Source organism: Rutilus rutilus (genome assembly GCF_951802725.1).
Source record: "Rutilus rutilus genome assembly, chromosome: 21".
NCBI classification, from domain to species: Eukaryota; Metazoa; Chordata; class Actinopteri; order Cypriniformes; family Leuciscidae; genus Rutilus; species Rutilus rutilus.
This window is the reverse complement of record NC_140226.1, coordinates 27,591,762-27,612,825: the sequence shown is the minus strand read 5'-3', so window position 1 is coordinate 27,612,825 and position 21,064 is coordinate 27,591,762. Positions and strand designations below refer to the sequence as shown.

General features: G+C 38.4%; 1 protein-coding gene across 6 annotated transcripts; it reads right to left on the bottom strand.

Moving 5' to 3' along the window:
• Positions 1-4,359: 4,359 nt before the first annotated feature.
• tmem229b (transmembrane protein 229B) lies at positions 4,360-20,466 on the bottom strand. 6 transcript variants are annotated; one of them, XM_084393526.1, is made up of 4 exons: positions 20,248-20,447; positions 13,991-14,150; positions 9,711-9,812; positions 4,360-7,417 (listed from the first exon to the last, which is right to left on the bottom strand). In XM_084393526.1, exon 4 carries the CDS (start codon positions 7,411-7,413, stop codon positions 6,838-6,840), a length of 576 nt encoding a protein of 191 aa, XP_084249652.1. In that variant the 5' UTR covers positions 7,414-7,417; positions 9,711-9,812; positions 13,991-14,150; positions 20,248-20,447; the 3' UTR covers positions 4,360-6,837. The 6 variants fall into 6 exon arrangements, with proteins under 6 accessions (XP_084249652.1, XP_084249653.1, XP_084249651.1 ...); XM_084393527.1 differs by having other exon boundaries at positions 13,991-14,147; XM_084393525.1 differs by lacking the exon at positions 13,991-14,150 and having other exon boundaries at positions 20,248-20,466.
• Positions 20,467-21,064: the final 598 nt, after the last annotated feature.

Below are 21,064 nucleotides of genomic sequence, written 5' to 3'. Positions count from 1 at the left end.
AAATTCCTCTTCCCCATCCTCATCTACTCTGTCACACACATTGTACTGGAGCTATGGAACCTATAACAGTCATTCTCAGAACTGAGATGTGACAGCGGTTGACAACCACTTGGCATCTGCCTAACTGTTTACACAGAAGTCTTACCCTCAAGCAGCAAAGCACTAAATTTAACAGAAGATACATAAACCAGAAAGAAAAATGATGGGAAAGTTATTGCTCTTATCTCAAAAAAGAGAAAGAAAACTGCTGCTCAAATAGCCTGCTGCTCAAATACCCTGGTAAAAATGCAAAGCAGTGTGGGAAACCTCTGTGTAACGTTATGCAAAGCTGAGTGGGAGATAAGCGATGGCCGTTTACATAACAGCGACAAGCCAGAGTGAGAGGTACAGCTGTCCACCGTTTAAAAAACTGTCATAAGCACTCCTACAGGTGGCTGTTTGTTTTGGCTTTTGAAAATTGCATTATTGGCGAACAATTTGGGCTTCATGTGGAGAAAAAAACTGAAGGAGGTTTGCAGTAGAATATTAAAATAATCACCCACATATAGCCCGCAATACACTCAACCCTTAGATACAATCTTATCCTATCCTTATCCTAAATCCTATGTTAAGGCCACATTTATACTCTGGGTTAAGCAGCATTTAACCCTGGGTTATGAAGCCTGGCTCCAGAGAACTCTATTGGCAAGGGTGTACAACGTGAATTTCATACGCAGAATGAACAAACACAATCTCATGGCAATTTGTAATTTTACATTTGGTGTCTCTTTTTTATTAATCTAATTTATACGTTTTCGTACAATCTGCTTGCGCTCCACTGGTTAGTTTTATGGGTGGACCTTTATGCGTACTTTTTTTTTTTTTTTTTTATCATAATATTTTGTTTTTGTATGGATCAAATCATATAAATCGTCATGTATGAATTTGTCATGAGTTTACTAAAATGTTAAGCAACGTAAAAACGTTATTTCATGAGATTTACAGTTTTTCACAATGAAAAGCCTATGTACATCCAATGTACAAACCATAACATCACTATTTTTTCAAAGTCGTGTACATACACAAAAATAAAAATTCTGATATATTTTTTAGTCAGTGGTGTTATAAGTCAGTGGTGTTCAAACAACATTGTAAGGTCAAACAAACATATAACAAAATATCTTCTGTTGTGTTTCAGAGAAGACAGTAAGTCATACAGGTTTGAAATGACATGATGGTGGTTATTTTGGTGTAAACTATCCTTTTAACTACCAAATATTAACTACCGTAATATAGTTTAAAGCGATGACAAATTAACATGAATAATGATGTGTTGTAATATTCTAAATAACTTTTCTATCTCTAAGTGTATAATAATCTGATTGGCCAGTTTATAAACTGTCATTACCATCACTGTGTACCACATGTCAGGGTAAAAAACTGGTTTACAAAGCAGTTCCATTATGTAAGGCAAAAATAAGTAGGCCTACATGTAGTTGCTCTACTAGTCTTTTGTTAACGGGATAGTTCACCCAAAGAGAAAATTCTGTCATTAGCTCATCCTCAAGTTGTTCCAAACCTGTATGAATTTCTTTCTTCTGCAGAACACAGAAGAATGTCAGTAATCAAGCAGTTGACGGTAGTCATTGACTTACAAAAAAAATACTATGGAAGTCAATGGGGCCCATCAACTGTTTAATTGCCGACATTCTTCAAAATTTCATCTTTTGTGGTCTGCAGAAGAAAGAAATTCATAGAGGTTTGGAACAACTTGAGGATAAGCTAATGACAGAATTTTCTTTTTGGGTGAACTATACCTTTAAAATGGCAAGAAGTTTCTCAAACCAAGTCAGTTTTTCTACGGTCACTAGTACCACTCAGCATCTCTAATAGCTCACATAACATGAGCCCAGCTGTAAAGCAGGTTTCCTCCCATTGAATGTTTTATATGGTCTTTCTCCATTTTAAACCTGTTTTATTAATGGATCCGAGCCTTGACACTCAGATCTATTCAACATGGGCTGCTCTAGACACACCCCCCTCAAATGCAGCATGAAGCCATCGTCTGCTCCACCGCTCTCCAACAGCTTTGATGACTGACATGTTTAAAGAATACTGTAGTGATAGCCCACCCCACACACTCGGTTCCCATGCAGCACACTTCATTTAACATCCCCCCTTCCCAACCCAACCTCCTGGAGCTGTTTGAGCTGGAGTCTCCGATTGTGGGCCGCTTTGCTGCTTCATTAAGCTGGAATGGATTAAGAAAAAAGAGCACAGAAATCAGACAGAGAGACTCTACACACACACACACACACACACGTTGGGAGGAAATAAAGGCTATTTATGTTTCACCTGCCTCTTAAAGGGTTAGGACCTGTCCATATTTGGAGTGTTGACATATGATTGGCTGTGTCGCTGCTGGAGGCGGAGTCTGGGTGTTTTTTTAAGCAGACCACACCCACCACAGTCAGGTGAGCTTATAGGCGAGCTGTCACTGCAATCAAAGGAGATGAGAGAAGAGTTACCAAATCGCAAATGAAGGATTTGTGGTGACACATAATCGCCTTAGATAGCCGCAAGGGATTTTTGACAGTCTACAAAAAGGGCAGGAAACTAGAGAAAAGAAAGAGAGTGCATAGGTTGAAAAGCCAAGTTTCAATGATATATGGTGACACTTGGATTAAAATAAATTGTGAGGATTAAGTGACAGGCAGCATGCAATCAAATGTAAATGTCTGAAGCTAAATGAGCTGGTAAATTTTCCGAAGTTCTGAAATGAATATTGAAAGAAGAAAAAAAACAATCATAAGTTGTATAATCTGGCCTAAAGTCTCTAGTATTTTGATAGAAAGCAAAACTGGCTAAATGGACTAAGATATCATGTTCATATAATAAACTGCAGATTCAAACCATTGTAGGATAAAAACAAGCTGACGCGGATTTGAGCTGTGACCAGTCTAACATAGAAATATACACACAGCTCACACAGCCTAAAGATATCATATTCTCTGAAAGATAACAAAACATACCACATACCCTGAAAAAAAATCCTTAATGAAACTGCAAAAGTGTATGATTATGGTAGCCTATACCAACTACATTTATGGTGGCTATATACAATAATAATAACTTGGTATCATACCTGTCATCAAAATAAACCTGAAAGAACAAAATAAAAAGACAAAAAGGTTCTTATGGGTTTATTTTATAATGATTTTTATACTTGTAACAACATCTGTAGAAACTGAGGTAGGTTAGCAGAAGCAATAATTACCTTCAACTTGTTGGTAAAGGCTCCAAAATCCAGGTTATTGTGGTGGTGCGACGCCATCTAGCGATCAAGTGACAGCATCACATTTATAGACTAACAATTTCAGTGCACAGATTAGATAACGGCTGATAATAATAATAATGTGTTTCGCCGCTGGAGTTTTAACAGATTCGAGAAGCGTCAGCATGTTCACTTAACATCTCAGTGCAGCCCAACAAAAGCTCAAATCTGAGATCTCATCACAATAGTATAATTTGCAAGATTTTGGGGTAGGCCTACTACGAATATGGGAAATTTTCAGGTAAAGACCTTTCAAGTAGCCTATCAGTTAGAGTTAGACAATAATTTTCTTCGGTGAATAACAAAGCAGGCGGTCCACATTAAGGGTCCGAAGGCCTCCATCTGAGGCGTTTGATTACCTGCCCTCAGAAGACGACCACTAGCCAATTTCATTTATAAAGCATAGAAGGGGCTGTGAAGGAGCATTTCATTGGTTGAATATGTTTATTACGATACGCACCATTCACTGAACGAGTCGCTTTTTGGAGTCAGTCTGACTCGTGTGGCACTGATACTTACTTGTTATGTCGTGAATCGTGAACGACTCAGTTGAATGATTCACACCAGCAAAATGGAGTCAGAGACAGCACTTCTCTGGTTGTACCCAAAATTGCCCCCTATGCACATTCACTATTCCATACATTACTGCACTGTAGTCCAGTGAATGAGGGAATGAAAACGAGTGTGTGAACTCGGACGCCATCTTCTGGTGAGACGCTCACAGAGCATGGATATTAGAGGCTAGCCGTTGAGTGCAAAGACATAATACATACTTGTTTATTTTGTCTATGATTGAGTGTTCTGGTGCGTCTCAAAAAGAAAGGCCAGACCAATATAGTGAGGGTGTGTCCATCCAGTCATTCGGAGGCTTAATGTTTAGTAACGCCAAAATACTAGTAAAATCATAATCTGAATTTTTTTTTTATTAAAAACCTTTATGATAACTGCCTTACTATTAATGCAGTACAGGAAATGACAACAATCTTTACATTACGCACAGTTAAGCATTATGTGATTCATTTACAACAAAATCTTTTTTTGTGTGTGTGTGGAAAAGCTCAATGCTATTCTTTTTTTGCTAATTCTTTTTTTGTAAATTGGAATGTGTGCAAAGGATTGTGGGTGATTGGAGGACTCAAAGGATACACTTGATGCATCCTTCAAAACAGGCTGAATGAAGGATGCTAATTGCGAAACAAAGGCTGCCTTCAAAGGCTCCATTAAATTGAGAAGTCCTTTGATGGAGCTTGATGATACAGCAGCCGAGACATGCAGCCTTACTAGGACGCAGCCTTTTGATTGAGAAGCACCCTACATTGATTGTACACTTGTTGCTTGGCCTAAAATACTTTTGGTGCATTCTTTATACTTGAAAATATATAAGTGCCTTTTTTATCTTAAGATGGGGGTCCCTCACATGATGATGGTCCGTGGAATCGAAAAGATTGAAAACCCCTGTTGTAACCAATGCTTATTGGCTTTAGTGTCAGGTCTGCCATAAATTTGGCACTACTCACCTATCCAACAAACTAATACTAGTTGACTTTTCAGGACAGCAACAAGGGTAGAACACTGCCACACACTGGTCATCTTCTGTCAGTGTCTTTAGTTGTTGTGTTTCTACTTACATGAGAAGGATCACTGTCACAGCCTTTCAACATTGACAATCTATATGTAAAACCATCACTGTTTTAATTGACTGAAAAAAAGAAAAGAAAACTGTCAAATGTATGAAAGTCTGAGTTGCAGGTTCTTATTTGCTTGAAATCACAAATTCAATTGAAATTCAAATAACAGCACTTATTGCATTGTTTTCCGAACATCAAATTGTCATTGCCTGAATGCATGACCGAGGTGAACACACATAGACATGGCATTTAGGAATGGCATTTTCTGCTGTACCTCTGTTGAAATGGTCCTTGTATGAGGGACTGATCTGTATAATGACATTATAGTATAGAGTGTGATAACAAAGCAGAAACACAAAAGCTGCACACCGCTTACAAATAGGAACGTGAAATTTCAAGGGGGCAGAATAGCGCTATTCATCAGTACTTGATAATCATTTAAAATTTATACATTCGACAATCATATAGCACAACAAAGAGACAGACATGCAAAGCGCTGTGACATTACAATAAACTTCAAACCAATAGATGCACAACTAAAGCTATGAAAATAACATGTAATATTTATATTGCACATTTTGTGAAGGTTAAAATAAATACTAAGACTTTTTCACTTTAGAAATGTTTTATAACCAATAATATTGAAGGGAAATCTGACAGGACTTGTATTCAGAAATAGGTGGTTTTAATACATTTTTAGTTTGGTCAATAACAACATAACCAATACAGTTAAGCAAAACTTTCTGGCAAATCCACAACCTGTAACTGTAACCATGCGGGTAATAAAAAAAAAAAAAATTGCCACAGTTTTTCTCAATTTTCATCCATTATTCAATGGCATATGAGAGACCATTAAAATTGACATACCTGAGGTCAATGAACCTACATATTAATGCCTTTATTGTGACCATTGTCAGATCCCTCAACACGACTCAATGAGGATCTAGCACCAGTTCATAAACACGCAATACCATTCTCTACAGTGAAAAAAACAGGATACTGTGATGTTTTTATGGTTTCAGTGCTGAGCACCCGGACTCTATATATGTAACAATACAGTACTCCTTTGTGTGTTCATCTCCATGAGAAAATAATAATAAAAAAAATGGAGGAAATAAACTGTACACAACATCGAAGATCAGTCTCAGAATGAAACGAATCTCCTGGAAGACAACTTTCATGCACGTTCAAGCACTGAATATTTTGATGAATATAAAAAAACACCAAATTCAAGTACAAGGCATTGCTTTAGGTTATACAGTATATATACACAATACATTTTTAATATATTAGAATTTCTTAACTACATTTTAGATATTAATAAATAGCACAAACTAACATTCAAAAGGTATGCTTTTATCCTAACAGTTATTTTTGCATTTCCAACTACATATACATCATGGACGGTGTTTATAATCTAAAAGGACTCGCTTTGTTAAAAGCATTGATATATCTCTTTTCAAATCTTTTTTTTTGGGGGGGACAAGGGAACACAAGTCAATTTGTTTGTCCCCTCCCAGAGTGTCTGGAGTGGATGGACTGGTTTGGGAGATATAGTGGAAGAGGTGGAGTGATCATTCTCATTTTGCCACCAGGCACCACCCCTACTGACAAACTTTGAATTAATAGCTACTCGCCCGAAGTGAGGACAATACATTTTGAGCACTAAGGTGGCAAATGAACATCCCTCCACGTGAACGAAGAACGCCAGCTGGACGATCTATATTAAATCAGAAAGTTCCTTACAGTTGTGCAACTGTCTCAGCCAGAGCTGCGCCAACTGTGTCCGAGCGACTCTCTCCCTGGAAGCAGGTGGGAGAGAGACTAAGATATGTGCGGATAGAGTCATGGGTGACGGGAGGTTTGAGATGGGGAAAAAAAGTGTTGAAAACCTCCTCAATCCCCCTTCACGTAGCCGTTTGTGCTGGTTGCCCCAGCTCTGGCCCCTCTTCCTCTTCTCCCACTGCCTGCTCTTCCTTCACCGCCTCTGTCCGACAGTTCTTCAGCCTGGCCGGGCCCGACAGCCTCGTCGAAGCACAACCGGAGCGTGTTGCGTATCACTAGGCGCTCAACGATAAAGGAGGCGCAGAACCAAGGCACGGCGTACTCTGCCGTGATCAGGCCCATGAAGTTATATTTAAACTCAGAGTAGTCCCACGGACAAGCGTTAAACTGCCGAAGCAGCAAACCCGTGCCAAACTCCCACAGATATGTCCACAATGTATAAATGATGCAGCGGAGAAGCACATTGCAGCGGTCCCGCAGACAAAGATACATGCGCTCTACGATCAGGATGCAGGTTCCGTAGATGAAGAGCGCCCACACACTCGTCACGCCGGGAAACTTCCAGTTGCAGTTCACCACAAACTCCCAGGCTGCCGTGAACATGACTTCACAGAAGTAACCGTGGATGGCATACAGGTACCACCGAGAGAGGGCAGTAAGGGGCTCAGGGGTCGCTGTGGTTGCCATCTTCCTTTTATTTTGATGTGTGGAGTTAGTAGGGTTTAGGAAGTTAAAAAAGAGTGTGTTACAAACTGCATACGCTGCAACAAAGGCTATATGTGACCCTGGATCACAAAACCAGTCACAAGTCGCACGGGTATATTTGTGGCAATAGCCAACACTGTGTGGGTCAAAATTATAGATTTTTCTTTTATGCCAAAAATCATTAGGATATTAAGTAAAGATCATGTTCCATGAAGATATTTTGTAAATTTCCCACCATAAATATATAAAACATTTATTTTTGTGAGTGAATGCAGCACAATCGCGAACATAAATGGACAACTTTAAAAGCGATTTTCTCAATGTTTCAATTTTTTTGCACCCTCGGATTTTCAAATAGTTATATCTCTTATCCTAACAAACCATATATCAATGGAAAGCATATTTATTCAGAATTCAGAATCTCAATTTAAAAAAATTGTGACTGGTTTTGTGGTCCAGGGTCACATATTCGAAATGAAATACTAGTATACTGCATTTTGTGCATTTTGGATTTATTATTATTATTATTTATATGTTGGCTGGCTGGTGACACCACAATAATGCAAAATTAAATGATTTAAAACAAATATTAAAAGGTTTTAAAGGACCGTCCGAAAATGGCCACTGATAAAATATCTGTTATAACAAAACAAAACATAGCCAATTTATATATTGCTAGCAAAACATTTTAATTTGTTAAAACACATGGCTAGTTTTGAATGGCCATCAATAGAGAAAGACAACTTTTGGCTGCTGAAAGTTGGGTCATGATAACCAGCCAAACTTGACCTCTGGAATTTAGTGAGTTTCCAGTTATCATATCGGGAATACTGAAATTACTTCTAGTTTATTTTCACATGGAAATGGAAGGTCAATCTGAGTGCATTACATAGTGGGATGCAGTATTTAACGCAGAGTGCTTTGTTGCCAAATCTGGACTGTATTTGGGTATTCTCTGCCAATATAATCTGCAATAATATCTGCATGTGGTGGAACTACTGTTCAAAAGTTTGGGGTCAGTAAGATTTCATTTCTTTTTTCTTTTCTCTTCTATTCTGCAAGAAAGCATTAAACTGTAGATACATTCATAATGTTACAAAAGGTTTGTATTACAAATAAATGCTTTTTTGAACTTTCTATTTATCAAAGATTCCTCAAAAAAGTATCACAGTTTCTACAAAAATATTAAGCAACATAACTGTTTTCAACATTGATCACTAAACATTTATAAATCAACATTTTTTATCACAAAATCAGCATATTAGAATGATTTCCAATCCAAGGGATCATGTGACACTGAAGACTGGAGTAATGGCTGCTAAAAATTTAATGTTGCCCTTATAGGAATGAATAAATTACATTAAAAAAATAAAATAAAAAACTGTTACTTTAAATTGTAATAATATTTCTTCCCAATACTACTGTATTTTTATCAAATAAATGCAGCCTTGGTGATTAAAGACATCTTTCAAAAACATCTTACTAACCCCAAACCTTTGAACGGTAGTGTACACTGCAGAAATCATAAGAGTAGTGTGCACTGCTAGTGTGCAATTCCAAATATAGCCAATGAAATACAAATGTTGCATGACAACACAGTAGTAGTATTTACTAATATATAAACTTGCGCATGTAAGTTACAAGAACATGGGTCACTTGAGGACATAATAGAAAAAAATAACTGATCTTATTATGCAAATCCATGCACGCTAAGCACACACACTACACACAGCTTAAAATACAGTATCATGTGTCAGTGGGCCTATGGTGAGTCCTTAAAACAGCTCATCTGTGTACAAATAATATCAGAGTGAAACTGTAGAGATTAAATTACTGGTCAATTCTAAGGCAATTATGACTCTTCTGATATTCAACTGCTGGAGATGTGTGTAAAACTGAATTAGAGGTGAGTGTGATCTCATTATGAGCTATCAATTACACTTTAGTTACTTGACATTTAGCAGATATTTTTCTCAGCCAAAGCTGCTTAACAGAAGGCCAATCGAAGGACAGTCAGCTGCCTGGGAGCATATGAAGGTTAAGTGTCTTGCTCCAAGGGCATCATGGGAACTCAAGTGACTCTTTAAGTCTTTAAGTTTTAAGACCTCCAGGGACGAACACAAACTTTTACCACAAGTGTAGCATCACATCTAAAAAATATATCTGCTAAGCCAATTTGAAGAACAAAAACTAATATAAGCTGTACTGTGACTAAACTAGATTGCTTTGATGGAGAGGTTATGTAGGGAAACAAGTAATATTTGCAGATTTTACCCAACCTGCTGTCTGGCAGTCTCAATGTCCACACTCAACACTGTCTGTCAGAGTCCAAGAGGAGCGGTACTGAGTTCTGCTGACGATGCTGACGAGGTACTCATGAACTGAAATTAAAAACAAACAAGACAGACAATCTTCAGTTTACTATATGCAAAGCTCTTAGTTCCTCAACAGTGGCAAAATACACAACTGATAAACATACAGCCCTATAGGATTGAGTAATGGATACAGTAGTCTTATTAATTGGTTGAGGGAAAATACATGTTTTTGAGATAAAACTTTATTTTAATCAATTTCCCTTTGTGAGATTCTTGAGGGAACCTGATTGTAGTCTAAGTATATTTATATTATAATTAATTATTATACATTACAATAATTATACATACAGTACTGTTCAAAAAATGAGGGTTGGTAAGTTTTCTTAAATAAGTATCTTACGCTCTTTCTTTAATCATAAATATGATTAAAAACAATAACATTGTGAAATATTATTACAATAAAAAAAAAAAAAATCTATTTTTCTTTTATTTGAATACATTTCAAAATGTACTTTATTCCTGTGATGGCAACGCTGAATTTACAGCATCATTTCTCTAGTCTTTACTGTCACATGATCCTTCAGAAATTATAATTTTTTACCCAAGAAACATTTCTTATTAATATTAATGTTGAAAACAGTTGTACTGCTTAATATTTCTTCTTTTATTTTTTTATGATTACATTATTGTTTTGTGAAATCATTATTGTACTATTTTTGTTTGTGTCATTAAACAATACTGTTTTGATAGACATTGTTTTGTCCAGTGTTTTTTAAAACCAAAAAAGAAAGTGAGAGATTGTAGATGTTATAAATAACACTCGATAAAAACTGCATTTCATACTTTATCAGCGTAACTCCATGAGAGTGCAGTGCACACTGCTAAAAGGGTGATACACTCTAATGGAAAGGCCATTATTAAATATTAATCTATGCATTGAGATAAGAATCAGCTCTTGCGCCACAATAGAAGTGCTCAGTCATCCGGACAACCTAAAGGCATTTAAAAGTGTCTGATACAGAGCCCAGTGCATGCTATGGTGTTTACATGTTGTGTTTGTATCCCATCCCCCTCGTTTACTGGCCTTGCAGTCAGCATTGCTATTGATCGCCTCCTGTCAAACCTCTATTGACCTTCTCGGCAACCTGAACAGACCAGTCAGTGATGTCAGCATGGCCTTCGCTATACTAAACAGACACGCAAGCTCATCTGCACAGATCAGCATCAAAGCAGAACCACTTCTGAAAGTGCTGGTTTATGTGACGCTGGATGATGAGAATTGGTTCTGTCAAGCCGACAGGGAATCATTGTATAATGTGCAACCAATAAAAAGAGGAACTGGTTGAAGAAATTGTCTTTTAGTGAAGGCAAAATACATGAAATTTGAAGTTCATGTAATGTGCAGTAAGAACGTGCACCAAATTTGAATACATAGACAAGAGTTTCAGCATTAGGTTGATTACCACAAACAATTATTTATCCCTTATTTTCTTTAATAAAAAAGTTGAAATAAAGGTTACGGTGAGGCACTTACAATGGAAGTGAATGGGGAAGATGTTCTGAGGATTTGAGAGCAGAAATGTAGCGCTTATTTTGTAAAAGGCAGGGGGCAGTAGTGGCCTTATGGTTAGTTTTAGCAGAGAATGTCTAATATGGCGAGAAGTTTCACTCTCAGTACACTTCCGGCTTCTGAACATAGACAGTAAAAGAAATGGACACAGCGACCCCATTGGATTCAACGGAGACAAAGTGAAGCCAATTAGAAACTCTTACTTCCTGGGGGTCCAGCGTACTGCGCAGACTCAAACTGAGCTCGACGACGTAGATGTGACGTGGGCAAACCGTCTGTCTTCTAGTAGCTGTGCCAAGATCAATCTGAATCATTACCTTCCGAAACTCGCAGAGACGGAGAGCGTGAGTAGGAGCTGTCCATGATCTTGGAGCAGGAGAAACTTTTTGTAGGTGTTCTGATTAATTATTTTGTCATTTTGCCTCGACGTCCTCCCGATTGCCCGCGAGCTTCTCCTCCTGTCCATACAGTAATTTCCTACTGTGCGACAGAGAGTCGCGTGGCTGTGACGCAATCGTTAGCCTACTTTTACAAAAACTGCTTCTACAGGGCCATAACGTAAGCTACAAGGTAATGGAGCCTTTTATACATTTTCGTGTTTCTTTAGAAATAAATAATGGACAAATGGAGTCTTTAAACGCCTCAGATGTAAAGTTATTCGCTGTCAAAGTGACGCCAAAATGAATGGGAGTCAATGGGATGCTAACAGCAGGTGGGGTTCCGCTAGCCAATGGCGGCGCCCGGGGGTACTTCAAAATAATACAAATCCATGCCCCCCTGCTTCTGAACTGGTTGCAGTTCCTCTCTGATTCCATATGAGGGCGCTCACAGGACGAGTGCAGAATGAATGGAGGTCTATGGCGCTATACCAATAAAAATCCACTTTTCTCAGGATATAATTTTTTGTCTAGTAATTTGAATGTTGTATTCGAAAGGAGATGCAAATAAATTACACATTGCTGGGTGTTAGATTTTTTTGAGTCACTTATTTGCTTTAAAAAGTGTTTTAAAGTGTCAATGACGTCATACACATGTACGACCAGAGATACTGCTTAACGGCAATCCTTCACTCACTCTGGTGCGTTCGCGCTCTGCACTTTCTTTTCACTCGAGGCATCGACAACACAGCTGACACAGGTAAACACACGTGCTAGAAGAGTTTTTGTTTTGTTTGTTTCTGGTCCCGCTGCGGATGACATGATGCCATCAAGCGGTATCTCTGGTCGTAATCAGTCCTTCACTGACCAATCAGCGTTCATTAGCAGAATGCTAGCGTGTTATGGGCAACAACAACTCAACCTGTAAGAAATCAAAAGGACATAAGTACTCGTTCGTTCAACTTTCGACCTAAAACCCATGTTGAACTTGCAAAATCTACAATCAGATCTGAGATTTCTCAACGGCAATCGGGTGAAAGAGACAAATTTAGCTGTCTAGCCCCATTGACTCCCATTCATTTTGCACTCATGGCGATCGCCCCCAGTGGAACTCTGGTGGTACTACAACCAAAATTCGGTACTAATAGAGCTTAATAGGGAGTGGGTAGGCTCTCCGTAGACGGGCTCTGGTTTTAGTTAGTTTTACAGTCTGGTAACCTGAAGGTTGCAGGTTCGATTCTCAATACCGGCAGAAAAAGACTGAAATGCCCTTGAGGAAAGCACTTAACACCCAATCGCTCCCCAGACTGCTCTGGGTTCCTAGTATGGGTTACCATACTTGGCCTTCACGCCGTGTCACTTTCACTTTTACTTAAAGCACTTATATTGATTTTTCTGTTAATTGTTTCAGCTGCAAAGCGGTTCAAATAATTTTGTAAAATTTTGGGGGGTTTCTGCTGTTGCGTTGTGAAGTTTAGTTTGAAAATGTAATATAACTACAAAGAGAAGGTTAGTGATTTCTTTTCACTAAAATCATCTTTACACTCATATTGTTTACATCTTGTAACACAATTGAAATTGTGAGTATTTTAATTATGTTTTATTAACAAAGTTCGAGAGGAGAACGTTCAGATAATCTACACAATCAGAGCGAGGAGGCCCATTTATAAATAGCCAACTCACCTCTGTCCCACGACCCAGCATCCCTCCTCCACTCAAACTCCTCACTCTCAACTGTTCCTGTCCCAGTCATGGATGGGGAGGGGAAGGGTTCGGGCCACATTCCGAGCTCAGAGCCCTTCTCCGGACAGTACGCGTGCATACTATGCATACTCTATAGTCTATTCAATTATATGTAAGTGTGAACTCATGCAAAGTTTACAGATTGACCCCATTCACTTCCATTTTAAGTGCCTCAGCACTGTAACCCAGATTTTTGCTTTTTTTTTTTCTTAAGGAAATTACTTTTTGTGGTAATCAACATTATCAAGTGCTGTTGATTAAGCTTAACTTGTACTGAACCCAAAACAGCGATTACCATTTTCGGTATTTTAAATAAAGCTAAAATATACACTGATGAGCCAAAACAATATGACCAGTCACAGGTGAAGCGAATATCACTGATCATCTACTAACAAGGCCACATTTTAAAGTCTAGGTAGATTAGATGGTAAGCAAACAATCAGTTCTCGAAATCAACATGTTGGATGCAGGAGAAATGGACAGGAATAAAGATCTGAAGCCAGGGACTTTGACAAGCGCCAAATTGTTATGGCAAGGCGACTGGGTCAAAGTACCTCTGAAACGGCAAGGCTTGTGGGTTGCGCCCGGTCAGCAGGGACAAACCACAAACCGGCGACAGGGTGTTCATCGATGTTCATCGTGCCCAAGGCTCATCGATGCACAAGAGCAATGAAGGCTATCCCGTCCGGTCTGAGCCAACAGAAGGTCGATCTACTGTGGCACAAGTCACACAAAATTGTAATGATGGTTATGGGAGGAATGTGTCACAACACACAGTGCATCGCACTCTGCTGCGTATGGGGCTACGTAGCCGCAGAGTGCCTATGATGACCCCCGTCCACCGGTCGGACGCCCCTACAATAGGCACGCGTGCGTCGGAAGTGGACCTTGGAGCAGTGAAAGAAGGTCGCCTGGTCCGAAGAGTCCCGTTTTCTTTTACATCACGTGGACGGCTGCGCACTTAGAAATGTTGCCTGGGCAACTAACTGAAATAAAATAAGTTTAAGTTAAAATACAAATAAAAATAAACAAATAAAAACACAAAAATTACTAAAACAAACTAAAATGAAAATATAAAAATAAAAGCTGATTCAAAATGTTAATAAATATTATAAGTGTATAAATAATACAAAAATAACTTATTCACTTAATAAGACTTACAGCACACACGGATGGATATATGGACTACTTGGTGACAGCCCCTGGTTGTTGCTTCCACCACATAGATGAGCAGCTTGAACATTTTACTAAATATCATTTTTTTTGGTGAACTGTCCCTTTAAGTGCCTATTTGAGTACTATGCAAATTTCAGACATAATAAAGGCTACACTATCCCAGTTTATTTTTACTCTGTCCTTCCTTGTCAATTTCAACCACACACCTCCCGAGAGAACAATGACACATCAATGACAGTGACAATACACAATAACTTGCTCCTTTGCCGCACTGGAATGACCGGCTCTGATGCATTCTTACTGCCGCAATTTCTAGAGGTGACTGATGAGAGCTCTGGTCTCCTGCCACGAGTTCACTACACTCGGCACAAATATAAATGGCAATGGATCAATAGCGCACACAGCTCAGTTACTCTAGATAGCACCTTGGCTCCAGGCCACACACAGCCTTCATTCTTCTCATCAGGTATGAGCAGTGCTGCTGATAAGCCTCCTAAGATCTGTTAAGTGATGATCATGTTTCAGAGGGAGGCAGAACCAGTTTCATTAAATTCTTCAGCATGAGGCGGACAATTCAACCTGTGTTTCACTCATAAGCGTGTTTAATGCGCCTAATCAGGCACAAACGAAACCTAATGGATAAAAATAGTAGCTGAAAGCTGTTAGTAATTGGGAGTGGCTAAATAATTATGATTTGTGATTTTCAGATTCCAGTATATATAGCCTAGTCATGTAGGTCTTTCCGTGTCGACTCAACCAGAGGTCCCGGCTAAAAATGTAGATTTTGATCATTTTTGAGAAATCCACTATTATTGGAGGGGGGTCAAAATGATCATTTTCACCTGAGATTTAGAGCCAGATTACAGGAGGATAAAAATTACTTTAAAAAGATGGCAGCATCATTATTTTATTATTTACAGTGATTGGTAGGTCTATTAGTAAAATCTTGAGACTTAAACAATCTTTGCTGCATTATATGCCAATGGTGACAGTTAAAGGAGAACTCCGGTCAATTTTAACATTGAGCTCATTTTTTTGTACATTTGGAGTGCTGTCAGTACAGAGAACAACGACAAAAATCGGTGTTGCCTACACCGTGTTATCCTCTTTTTAAAATTTGCACCCTGTTGACTTCAATGGGGCAAGTTTTAAACCTGCTTTTAGGCTCTTAACATCCTTGATGTGTCATTACAAGTGCACAGGTCATGTGAGTGATTCCTTCGGAGTGAACGCGGGTGAATCTGACTGCAGTAGATGTGAAAGATATGAATAAAAATGATGTTTATTCAGCCAGCGCACATACCTGTATTTACATCCTGTTTTCGGTCGAAGTCCACAGTAGTCGATTGTCGAGTTCACGCGCGTGATCATAGGTACTAAACCTATGCGCGTGAACTCGACAATCAACTGCTGTGGACTTCGACCGAAAACAGGATGTAAATACAGGTATAACTCGGTGTAGGCAACACCGATTTTTGTCGTTGTTCTCTGTACTGACAGCACTCCAAATGTACAAAAAAATGAGCTCAATGTTAAAATTGACCGGAGTTCTCCTTTAAAAAAAATGGGGAAAAGCCCTTCTTGTTTTTTTGCCCAAAGTTTACATGCCTGTAACTCTAAAAGTATTAAAGATCTCTTAATATCCTTTTTTAAATTGTGGTTTTTAAACCTTTTTTTTCTTTTTGGTATCTAATTTGTAAGGCCCAATATGGTTCATTTCCAGAGATATGGGGATTTCAATGTGGCTCCATGAGTAAATTGAACACATCTTCAGTGGTCAAAAACCAAATACTTTTTTTTTTTTAAAGAGGTATATAATATGAAGAACAATCATGGTGAAAGAAACTAGAAATGTATCTTGTTTTTGTTTTTTCTATCAACACAATTGCATAGAACATTCCTGTCTGAGTGCCATAAATATTGTTTTTCCAAAGTTTGCGCACCTGTAACTCAAAAAGATATCTCAATATCCTTCTAGATTCTCATTCTTAATAAAATTTTCTTTTGTAAACGTGGTAAATATGGTTATATCCCATATATGGGGATCCCAGGCAACTCCATGTCCAAATTGTTGAATTTTACCCATTTTCAATGGTCGAAAACCAAATGTGGGTAACTTTTCAAATAGCTGATTCTTATTGTGTTTAAAGAAGAATGTCTGAAGAATAAATAATACTGAAACTAGAAATGTATCGTTTCCCTCTATCATACCTCTCTGAGTGCCAAAAAAGTATTTTTCTGAAGTTTGCATGTCTGTAACTCATGAAGTATTAAAGATATCTTATAATATAATTTTAGATTCATGTTCCAATGAAACTTTTCTTTTTAGAATCTATATGACCTATATGAGTTAACATGTAGCTACAATACTGCATATTTAAACTCTTGGGAGCTTCAGAAGCAGTTAAAATGAACAAAATCCCTTCTTCCAAAAATCCCTGAAACTGATTCAAATATAGATTCTTATAAATACACTTTTGAGAGCAAGTTAATGTGCACTCAGACGGGTCTTCTATGCAGTTGTTTTCATAGAGGGAAACAAGATCCATTTCTAGTTTCAACATTATTTATTCTTCAGACATTTCCCTTTAAACACAATAGGCCTAAATATCAGCTATATGCAAAGTGACTCACATTTGGTTTTCAACCATTGAAAATGGGTAACAATTCAAAAAAATTGAACATGGAGCCACATTAAGATCCCCATATCTATGGGATTGAACCACTATAGGGCCTTGAAAATTAAGATTTCAAAAGACTAGTTTGTTAATATCCAGAACCTAAAATCATATTGAGATATATTTAAAGGCAGGGTAGGTAGGATTTATTAAAAATTAAAGATCCAAATTTGTTAAAACTTTCTATATATATCAATACATAATTAAAATGTAAGAACTCTGAAAAAAAGAGTATAAAAATCAAGTGACTCTAGACCGTTTAATCTGTATTAAACACAGCTCATTATTTCGATTCGGGACGAATCAAAGGATTGGCTTAGGCGACTGTCACTCTCTCGCAACCATGGCAACCACCCTTTTGCCACACAGCACCTGCCCACTTGCGCGCGACCGTTTGATTTGAGGAGTGCGAGAGGCACGGAACCTGATCACACCTCCGTCCAGTAGATGGCGGTAATGCACTATGTTTGCAAGCTGCCAATAAAATCTATCGAAGAAGAAGAAGAAGGCACTGAACCTAGGAATACCAAAACAATGGCAGAGAAAGAGCAATCTAAATTTACAGTACCGGCATATGCAGTTAGTGAAGGCAAACCAGGCAAAAAAATGCCCCTTCCCCTCCGCTTGTCTCAGGTAAATAATGCGTCCTCTAGCTCAGCGGTCGGAGTCGCGCGTTCATGTGTTTTGGGGGCGAGGCTTTGGAAGAAGCACAGAAATGAGGGGGTGGAGTGAATGGAAATAATGAGATGTCTTTAAAACAGTCGTGAGAGGTCTACAGACACTCGATTTTGATACTTTCTTTTTCAGAGTACTTACATTTTAATTATGTATTGATATGTACATAAAGTTTAAACAAATTTGAAAAATAAAAATTTTAGACCATTTCTACCTACCCTGCCTTTAATACTTTTTAACTTTACAGGTATGCAAATGTCTGAAAAACAAAAGTATGGCACCCAGGAATGTTTGACAGAAATAAACGAGATACAATTTGTAGTTTCAACATTCTGTTCTTCAGCTGTTCCTCTTTGAAAGAAAAAAAAAAGTATCAGCTGTAAGAAAAGTGACCCACGTTTGGTTTTTAAGCACTGAAAATGTGTACAATTTAACAATTTACTCTTAGAGCCACACTGAGATTCCAATATCTTTGAAATTGAACCATTTTGGGCCTTACAAATATGGATAACAAAAGAAAAGTTTGTTAAGAACCAGATTCCAAAAGGATATTAAGAGAGCTTTAAAACTTTGGGCAAAAAACACAAGAAGTGCTTTTTCCCATTTTTGAACTGTCACCGTTGGCATATAATGCAGCAAAGATTGCTAAAGTCAACAGATTTTACTAATGGACCTACAAATGGAAGTAATTTATACCCCCCCTGTAATTTGACTCCAAAATCTCAGGTGAAAATTGTCATTTTAACCACCCTCCACAAAATAGTGGATTATTCAGTAAGTATACATCCATGACATTTAATATTTTGGCTTTCAACATTATTTATGTTTGTCTTTCTTCATAAAAAAAATTTGAGCCAGGGAAGTTTCTGAAATTTGGTTAATTTGACACGGAGAGAGTCCTCCTTAGCGTTGTTATTGTTAACTGAAACTAAAACTGGGTGGGCCAAGCTCATGTTGGATCAGGACCACCCAATCCCGCTCTGTAGACGGGCCTTTTATATACTTTTTGAAGAGCCCATAAGAGCTCAAAATTCTTACCCCGAAAGGACCACAAGTATGTCCCAGACATGGGCCAGTGCCAAGAGATTAACAACTTCTGAGCCTTAATAGAGAGGGTTAGTCACATGACTGCACCAAGCCACCGTGATGTTAAAACAGACTGACATGGCAAGACTTTGATTCCACCACGAAGAATAAAATAATGACAACCGTAATTACACATCTTAAACGCTATTTTGAGAAGAAAGATTGAGATGTGGACAAGTTAAACTGCATGTAGTGCAGTGGAACTGATCTGCCACACTAAACACTAAATCCCCAGTTTTAATCAAGTCAGCTTTGGATGTCTTTGATCCCGCGCTGCTGATGTAAGTGAGGCTTCAGCTTAGCGCTGCTGTGAAATATGAGGATAGAGTCAGCGTAGTAAATATTGACCCATCCAAACTATCCCGGAACGACCTCTTAAAGGGCAAGTATCATATTTATATAGGCTTTACCCTGCTGTATAGTAGTTGCCTAGGAGGGGAGAAGTGAGGTGCCAGTGCCAAAGGTCTGTTTATAGACAGAGACCCAATATGTGTGAAGAACTTGAACTCTTTGGTGTGTTTAGTCACAAACACTGTCTATTTCTGAAGTGTCATCAAATATGATGCAGCTTTATTTAGCATCTGATATGTTAATAAGAATTGTTTGGGATGTGAGCATTTGAGGGTTTATCTTAAGAGACGGAATATACCGCAGTCGTGACAGCTGGCGCCGTTCGGATGCGCAACGCAGGCCTCCATGACAACCGACCACTGCAGCGCTGCGCAGACACAACTGTACTATCACACTGTATGAAACAACATAACTATGCGATTTATCACAGTATGAATCTGGAGCATTGCACTTCCTAGTTATCCTAGTTTAAAAAAATGACGTTAAATAAAGTTCCCAATCGTTACCGTATCTGACCACTAAGAAACGATATAGGCAGAATCAGCATCGCAAATGGTCAAACTTTAGCAAGTTCATTCGTAATTAAAGATTTGAGCGCAAATGAGTGCGTTTAGGATGAAGTGAGCGAATGGAGATGGCAGCATACTTCCTCGTTCGCCTATTTAGATGATGCTGATAAAAGTCCGTATAAACAGCGAGCTGATGCCCGAGAAAACATTCAGAAAGGTGCACTGAATGGTACCGGTTTACTGCTACTTTGACTCTGTCTTGCGTACATTGTGGGATAACCCATGCTGGAAACCCGAACGGGTTTACTGAAACACCAAAAAGCCGGCGAGACTTACCGTATTATTCTTCCGCCGCTGTAGATCTAAAGGAGCCGGGCCTCATTTTGGTGTAAAACAATAGAATTTTACAGAAAACCGTTGCACCGGTTGCCTCTCAGAGTGCATTTGTACCCGCCTCTCTCTCTCCTCTCGCTCCTGTCCGGTGATAACTGACATATTTTACTCCACTGCAGCAGTAACAGCACATGCTCAGACACCGGCTGTGTTTCAAAACACTGTGTGAGCTGCCTAGTGCCTACCTAGTAGCGACGGATTGAATCGTTCTTTTGAGTCGGATCTTTGTGATGAATTAGTTGAATCGGTTCACAATACTGGACTTCGTTCATGAATGGCATTTAATCGGCTCTCATTCATTGATTCAATTGAGTCAAGAACCATCGAGATTCGTAATGAGCCGAGAACAGAGTGAACCGAGGATTTTACAGATAAATTGGCAATAGCGGAAAGAGACTTGGCAATTTTATCTGAAGATAGGCTAATACTGTATGAAACTGACATGGTTTTAATAGCATTTAAAACGCGCAAAAACGTAAGCAAGTTATGTAAATTAATTTTTGCATAGCCTAGTTGTAAATTGTAGCATATATAGAAACATAATTTCCATTGTAAAATGTAAATTGTACTTAGTTTGTCATTTACTATTGTTATAAATTGAATAATGAACTGAACTGAGACGCATGATGAAATTATGTGTCTTTGAAAAGAACCATGGAAAAACACAAATGTTCTATCACTACAGCAGGTGTTGTGCTGAATTCTGACCCACGCCAGATTATTTCACTCCCTTAATCCCCAGTGTAGATTTACGATTAGG

Coding starts and splice junctions, on each gene's coding strand:
- tmem229b (XM_084393525.1), bottom strand. CDS start 7,413: ATGGCAACCACAGCGACCCCTGAGCCCCTTACTGCCCTCTCTCGGTGG.